The 8,250-nt window shown below is 47.4% G+C and overlaps 1 protein-coding gene across 1 annotated transcript; it reads right to left on the bottom strand.

Annotated features, from left to right (window-relative positions):
• Window positions 1–747, bottom strand: LOC139028917 (putative HTLV-1-related endogenous sequence). The gene has a single exon (XM_070447429.1). The coding sequence runs from the start codon at window positions 745–747 to the stop codon at window positions 1–3; it is 747 nt and encodes a 248-aa protein (XP_070303530.1).
• Window positions 748–8,250: the final 7,503 nt, after the last annotated feature.

Below are 8,250 nucleotides of genomic sequence, written 5' to 3'. Positions count from 1 at the left end.
TTAATTGTCGCTCTCACCTGTCTCTGTGAAAGTGCGGCGTCCCGCCCGCGCCGCTCGCACAGTCCCAGCGGATGGCTCGTCTCTCGGCGGTGCCGCGCCCGTGCGGGTCGGCGGCCGCGTGCGCTCGGCGCGCGGTCGGGCCTCGCATCCTCCCGCGCGCGGCAGCGATGTATGCCCAGCGCGAGCTGCCGCAGTGTGGAGGATCAGATGGCCTAGGGCAGGTCTCCTCGCTGTGCCGCCGAGGAAGCGCGAGCTCGCTAATAAGAGACTCCGGCGCCATGCCCGATCCCGTGGCCCGCCGGCAGGCCCCCCGCCGGCCGAGCCTGAGCCGCGCAGCGACGGGCGGCGCGCAGCCGCGGCGCGAGGCTCGAGATATAACATCCTTGGACGCGGCGTGGTTCGAGAGCGATCCAAGGCGCGGCCGGGCTCGTTGCGCGGGCTAGGCGGGCCAGCAGACAGCCGCGGCGCGGGCGCGCGGGCGCGACGGCGCCGGGCGGGTACAGTTCCTCGCGTCTGGAGTGCCCGCGCGGGGCTCGCGCGCGGGTCTGCGGGCGACCGCCGCGCAGGGTCTGCGGGCGGTTCTTGCCTTGGCGGGCGGCGGCGGCGGTGTACACGTGCTGTCGCGCTAGCAGCTCGTCCTTCGCGCTGCCGAGCGGCGCCCGCGGCAGCGCCGCGCGAGTCAGCCGCGTGGCGGCCGCGCGCTGCCGTCCGCCGCCCAATGGCAGGTGACACAACAAGTGCACCCATTTGGGGCAGGCAATAAATCAGATAACAGCATCAAATGAATGATTCATTGAAAAAGTTTTTTAATTTAAATTGTTCAGAGATCAGCTCTCCGAATAGAAAACGTTTGGGTGCTGAATGCACACACTCTGGGAACACCTAAACGTGTAGCAAATCTGAACCAAAAAAAAAGAGCGAGGAAAAGTTGAAATCGATTTGACTAGCCAGCCCGACACGCCATTTTCAAGCCCAAGAATGAGGAGAATGAGTAAACAAAATCTCGTATAGATAATCTCCCACTCACATGAGAGACAGCATATATAATGTCATCGGTTGGTAAAAAGACTAAGCAACCTCCAAAAATCGTTTGTCGTCCCAACAGGTGCTGGTGCCCAATCTGCGCATTCAGTCTGCTAAGATCCGGACCACTAACCAGACAGTTAGGGAAAGCTATGCACACTCAATTAGGAAGCCGACGGATTTCAGCTCTTAAATAAAAGCACCACCGAGGTAGCCTATACCTGCCTACAAATGTCGCCCTGTGTGATTGTATTCTAGGGTGCGTAAGGGATCCATTTGCGAAATCTACAACCTTGACCACCCTGTCGTCTTTTGGGTGAGGAACGACGACCCGTTGCTGACCCATCAAATGCAGCATGGTACGCAGGACGCAACAGCTGATAAAAGGGGGGAACTGTGTGCGAACCGGACCTGCGGGAGGGGGCTGTAGTCGTGGGACGACGGGATTAACTGGTCTACAACGAGCCCATGGAACGATACCACGAACACCCGCAGGCGCCCGCCGCCCAGCAAACGACACACACACAAGCCAAGTCCAACCAGACCGTGGAATATTTGTCTACCCAGTGAGAGTAGCGTACCTCCGCCCCGAGTGTGATTGGTAGAAAAAAAGATATCACGGCCAGCAACCACGAACGAGACAGATATGTTCACGCCGTGTAGGGAGGGCATGTAACCACCTGGGAATTTTTCCTCCTCTTCGTAGGAAGTCTCGGCGGCATTGACCTAAGTGCTTAGCTCGGGCCATTATCCTGTTTAAGCTTTTATATATAAAAAACCACTCCCACTCACGACAGTCGCCTCTGCGCAAAGCGGGCGCAGCGTTCCAAGAGAGAATACCACACCATGAACAGGACCTGGATGCAGCCCCTCACCACCTCCGCGATTGTAACATGTTGACCAAGGTAGGTGGTATCTCAGTGAGGTTGCGCCGGTAGTATTGGAGGGAGTGGGATTAGCACGATGGTATGGGAATTTGCCGCTACAACAGCAATAACGACTTGACGTCACGGCAAAAGTTGACTTCTATTGCACCAATCTTTTGGGGGCAGTTCACTTTTAGTGTCCATTGCTGCAAACAGGATGCATCTAAATGTTTTGGAACAATATTTTTTTCTGTTACAAGGGAGCCTTCCTTTCTTTTCGCTATTTTGTCAAGTTAGCGGATTACTACTGCATGGACAGTGGTAACTACGAATGTTGTTGCTCCGTCGCTCAATTGTTGTACTCCGTGGTGTCACAGCCATTAACATCTGTAACGTATATTAAAACAAAAATCACCATATGGCCCAACCACGGAGGGAAAAATAATACCGGAAAAATAACGGTCCATAGAGACGCTCTGGACGCAACCAAAGAAGATTTCCTTCCTCCGACCCAGCGGGCAACTGATATGGGCCAGGTTTAAGCGACCTATGGACATTGTTTATTTTAAGATGGTTCTACTAGACAAGCATAATTAGGCCTCTCCATTTGATGGTAAAGATGTCGTTGTAAGAACCCTTTAGGTATAAAAAAAAAAAAACGTAGACCAGAGACCAACACATTGAGAAATAACGACAACTAAGGAATGGCCAAAAGGCACGTTGGGGCAGACGAGGAACATAAAGCGCAGTCAAGTAAACAAAGATGTTGAGGAGCTGTTCCCACTGTCAGCCTATCTGTCTTAGGGAGAACCAAATATATATATATATATATATATATGTTTTCTACGAACTAGTCTGGGTGAGTGCAAAACTTCGCCTTCCAGTCTATCCATTCTGTTTAAAGAAAAAAACGTAAGCTACCATTTACCCTCAGCATAGATTTCACGTCCACCACGTAGACATATTTAATGGGGCCTGAATCGGAAGAAACGGAACCCAGGCGAAGCAGCAGTCAATAGGAGGAGATAAACGGGATGAAACGCAAACCCCTTATCTTCGTTAAGGGAGTAAGTCCCTTCCCCTTAGACCCTCCAGCAACAAAGTGGGGATCACGATCTAGTTTGAGGCCTAGAAAAACCAGTCAACATATGAGAGAACGCGTCATCCAATCAGAAAGTGCGACGACATCGAGAAAAACGACGAGAGAATCAACACCAACAGCTCACACCAGGCCGCTACCCAAGAGCTTCGACGATGCTCACTCAGACACAGTTGGCGCCGCAGAGGAGGAAGGCAAACAAACGACCAGGGGGCGAGCAAGTAACGCGAAGGTCCGAGGAGACAGCCGTTCACGGTTATGTGGAGAGTGTGCTACACCCTCCACAATTCCACAATGCAAGGAGTTCTGCCGAGGTACCCAGAACGGTTTTTTTGTACAGGGAAAAACGGCCCCCGAACCGATCGAGCACGACACCGCTGTTAAGCGCTTGTCTTGAACCACTTTCACCGACAGGCCAAATGCAGAAGCTGCAGGACGTACGCTAGTGAGATGCTGAATGTCAGGAAGATAATAGGAGACGTCATACAGCCCCAAATGCAAAAAAGAGCGCAAGACAAACGACATAAACAGGGTAAAATCTAATCTGGTCTATAAATCCTGCGTCAATGCGTGATCTAGGAGGTTAAAACAACTTTACCTTGCACACCAGAGCGTGAGGTTCGCATGTAACTTATTTCATGTGGCGACTCGATAAGGCACCCCTTTTGTATCACATGAACTGCGAAGTGTAGGTCAGCCCATAACCCCAAGGAGGATATGAAAATACTTTCTTGACGCAACATTGCATGAACTTTCCTGATCATCCCGTTTTAAACCTCAATAATTAGTACCAAACAAATAATAGATTTTAAGAGACAACCGAGAAAAACCTGTCGCCACTGGAAGAGGACATTATGGGAAATGCAGGTTACTGTGACGATTAGGCCAGTGGACCACGCACACACTATTAATAACTAGTAAAATCCAATATATGTATAAGTGTCGGTGAGCTGAACCACAAGCGGAAAATGTGGAAACACAAAGGTCACAGGATGCGGATACTTTTGCTGTAAGATCACTGTGAAACGCAGGTACTAGAGCACTCGTAAGCTTTGACTCCAACTCTGCGCATCATATAGAAGAATTTATTTTATTTTGTATTTTTGGTTAAGCCTATAAAAGGTAAAGAATTTGTAGTGTGTTGAGCTCGGGGCATCAACAAGGCCGGTACGTAACCGCCCTACTTTCATTAATTGTCACGATTTAGAAACCGGCTATGAATCTAAACAATAAAACTCGGCCCAGCCCAAGTAACATGGGAATACGCACGTTAGTCAACAATAGTCCCTTAGCGTCTAATCGGTAGGTTGTTGCTAAGAGTGGTTTTTGAAAACAACTCCTAAACACTCACATTCAATTTGTAGAGTGTTAAATTGAATTATAATATATTTTCAAAGGCATATTTAGAATCATCTTAGCCTCTTTCAATTGTAGGTGGGAGGATAGTTTGATGGTCTCAATGTTACTTCTAACTTTAGTTTCCCAGTCCAACAAACCATTTTCCTGGGTGTCCATGTCATTTTTAAACACCTGTGCCTATCAGCACAAGCTCCATCCACATTGTGACTTCCTGTTAATCAGAGCCTTCCCAGCATTGCTTTGCTATGTGTAGGCTCAGACCGGTCACCCCGTTGGTTTGCACAGGGGTTCTGTCTGGTCGGCGGTGGCCGTTGTAGCCCTTTGGGTCTCCTCCGCTAGTCGGAGACGCCGCAGCGGTTCCCCCCCACAGGCCCGTTCACCCGCGAGGGAGCACTCCAGCCTTGGAGGACTTCTTAAAGGTGAAAACTCCAACCTGCTCGCGGGCCTTCCGGTTCAGGCTCGGGGAAGCCCTCGATCACCAGCTTACTCTGTGGTGAGAGAAAAAGAATACTAAATCAGCGAAACCAGCCCCTTCTAAAAAGAAGATGGCTCCCCTTCTAACCATTAGAATTTAGAAGGACCGAAAGATCGCCTTTTACCAAGATAATGAACTATAACCATGTAATTACATGTTCAGACCCAGACACCACCCCTTTTTAAAAAAAACGGAACTGCCCTTTTACACGAATGATTCTGAGCGACTGGCCGCATAAAAGGGATTGGCCTTATTCAGAGATTCAAATAACCGTTAGATGTCCAATTTCAGATATTTATTCTGGCTCCATAAGCCGATTTAAAATGTCTCGTGAGCAACAAAAAAATACATGTCTGTCAAGGTCGGTCGAACAGACACTGCACTGCTCGCCGGTTTATTTTATTTAGCGTATCGTTCTCAGGTGAACAAAATCAGACTCAAACCCAGCCGTACAACAGAGGAGGAAGACCCAAACAAATAAAAGCAACCACCAGAAACAGGATGGACGACTAGGCGGTTATAAATACAGAGTTGAGAAGCAGAACGGAGTCGTCGGAGAGTAAAGGCCAATGACCAGTTTCGTGCAAGGCACAGATAAGGCATTATGTGATAAAAGAGCTACTCAAAAAGGCTTCTGCAAACTAGCGTGTAGAATGCGATCAGAGGGCAAATAGGGAGGCAAGACAGATGATGAAGACACGGAAGTGAAGAAGAGAAGAGACGAAGAGGAGAGAGAGAAGCATGCGCACAGCGCGAAAAAGAAAGAGCAACAGAGAGGTAGGAGAGAGAGAGGCGTGAGAGAGAGAAGACAGAAGACACAAGGAGGAAGCAATAAGGACTGGAGAGAGTCAAACAATAGAGGGACGAGTATATGAGGATAAATGGGGTGCCGGAGGGGAGAAATAGTGTGAGGACGAGACGGAGGAGCGTACGCGTCAAGAGCTCAAAAAGTCGTTCGCAATGGACCCTATGGTGAAGTGAGAAGGATTGATGTGGGACATGGCGAAGGGTTGACGCCCAAGGACAAGGCAAGAAAGGAGAAGCAGAACGAAGGGCCGGGGAATAGGATCCATCAAGAGCCAACAGCGTCGGGGGCGCCGCTACTCCGGGGGCTGAAGTGTGATTATTGGGGGGGGAGCACATGAGATAACCAGAGGAATAAAGCCCCAGAATGTATACTCCGCAGGACCTAGCGACCTCACCATAAGGGCAAGGGAAAATGTAGAAAAACAGAAGCGCATAGTACCCTTAAGCCCAACGGCAATTCATCAACAAAGCCGTCAAAGAACTCAACCCTAGTTTAGGCCGGAGTCCTAACCTAGAGATTATCAACCTAAAGTTCAATGGTTACAACAGGATTGGCAAAGTCGTCGGATCAAATGGTTGTATTCTTCTACTCAAACACCCGAGCGGTTTGCCTCCACCTGCATATACACACACCGGACGCCGTACATCTAGTCGTGGATAGGGACCTAAGGCAAAACAAGAGTGTAATAACGCGTAGGAAAAGTAACAGCAGGTGTGACAACGTAGTGCTGAGTAAGATAAGAGTATGAATAAACCATAAGGATGAGGAGGGGCGGTAAAATTATGCAGAACAAAACAGCAATGTACCTGAATGAGTATCTCTCAGAAACAAGCCTGTGTGTACTCATAGGGTACGTAAATAGTCGATAGATTGCGGGACTTTCGTAGATATCCTCGCGACACACCCTAATAATTAACAGTCAGGAAATTTGTGTGTTATGTGAACCAAACGGGTTCATACCGAGATGTTGATCTAATTAACATTTACTTGCGAAACAATTAACAAAAAGAATGGATGACCAGCCCTCAGGAGGAAAATGGACAAAGATGCATTGCATCCCTTCATATGTCTGCAAGGTTCACCATAGCGGTTACCCATTTATTACTTAGTGTTAAAAACCCAGGTCTGCTCTCAGGGCAGGGTCGGCCCACTGCTGCCACCTTGCCCGGTTGAGAACCCCAACTACCTAGCCTGGGTGCAAGTCTGTTTCTGGCCAGTCTGTTTCTGCTGTCTTACCCCCGAAAACAAATTGGCATCAAGGTTACCAATCCCCCTCCACCTTCTGAAAGTGCTCATGTGTCAATCAATCCCTCTGCTTACTGGTCAATGTTTACAACCCTTTAAAAACAACCACTTCTAATATAACACAGGAGAGGTAAAAAGGACAGTCTGTTTCATAGAATGGTTTGAAGGTGGAGCTATATAATGTTACGGTATAGTTAGTACAGTATATGCATAGTGCAGTAGCCGGTTTATAAAGAATATAAAACGCAAATATATTTACAATCAACTGCTGATTACTCTATACATATTTGTAATGATTTATTTTTAGATTCAATTCATCATAACAGGTATACGTTTTTATTGAGGGGGAGAAAGGAATTCAATCAAACCTACCTAGTTATGGGCAATTCCATGGTAACGGAATTACGCTGAGACTCTGATTTTTCACTTTTAAAATGTATATCAAACAAAAAACTGACTGAAAAGTGTAATAAACCACATAACTCTATACACAAGGACTACTTTTAACAATTTCCACACAAAATCTTACAAAAACACATTTACAYGTAAAACTGTAGATACCGATCGGTATCGAACCAGGATGTGTCACAGCCGGCCACGACCGGGAGACCCATGAGGCGGTGCACAATTGGCCCAGCGTGGTCTGGGTTAGCTGAAGGGTGTGGCCGACTGGGTTGTCCTCGTTCCATCGTGCTCTAGCGACTCCTGTGGCGGGCCGGGCGCATGCACGCTATTCAAAAATATTAAAAATAAAATACAAATTTATAAAATAAAGGTACAAAGTTTAGTAACCGTAATTCTGTCCCCAAACTTTGCATACGGATAGTTTTTCAAGGTAAATGTTTACTTTTTTACTGTGTAAATTGTTCAAAGTAGTCATTGTGCATAGAGTTGCATGGTTTGTTAAACTTTGAAATCAATGGTTTTGTTTGGCATACATTTTAAAGTCTCAGTGTAATCCCGTACCTGTGGAATTGCCCTTATCGTAATCATATATAAATGGTGAGCTTGTTCTCTCTGTCTGCCATGGAGTCCTGAGTTCTCTTACTTTACATCATTGTTGATTAAAAATGTATTATTATTGATTATTGGACATGAATGTTGATTGATCCCTAGCAGTGGGGGGTGTGCTAGTTATTCCACCTGGCTGATCAACGGGTTATTTCCTCTTATTATTAAACTGTGATACTGAAGTCTAAACCCAGGGTAGGAAATGAACTACAAAATTCCCCTGAATATAAAATGTCAAAGGATGCAAAGTAAAAGTGAATGTCCTACCCTGTCTTAAACTACGCTGTGCCCACTTTATAAAAGACTGAGCACACTGTGTGACGTATGTTTAATTAGGACCAATTGGCTTGTCATTACTCATGAT

The sequence above is a fragment of the Salvelinus sp. IW2-2015 genome, linkage group LG16 (assembly GCF_002910315.2).
Source record: "Salvelinus sp. IW2-2015 linkage group LG16, ASM291031v2, whole genome shotgun sequence".
Lineage (NCBI taxonomy): Eukaryota > Metazoa > Chordata > Actinopteri > Salmoniformes > Salmonidae > Salvelinus > Salvelinus sp. IW2-2015.
Note: the sequence above shows the minus strand (reverse complement) of the source record. Positions and strands in the feature narration are given on the sequence as shown.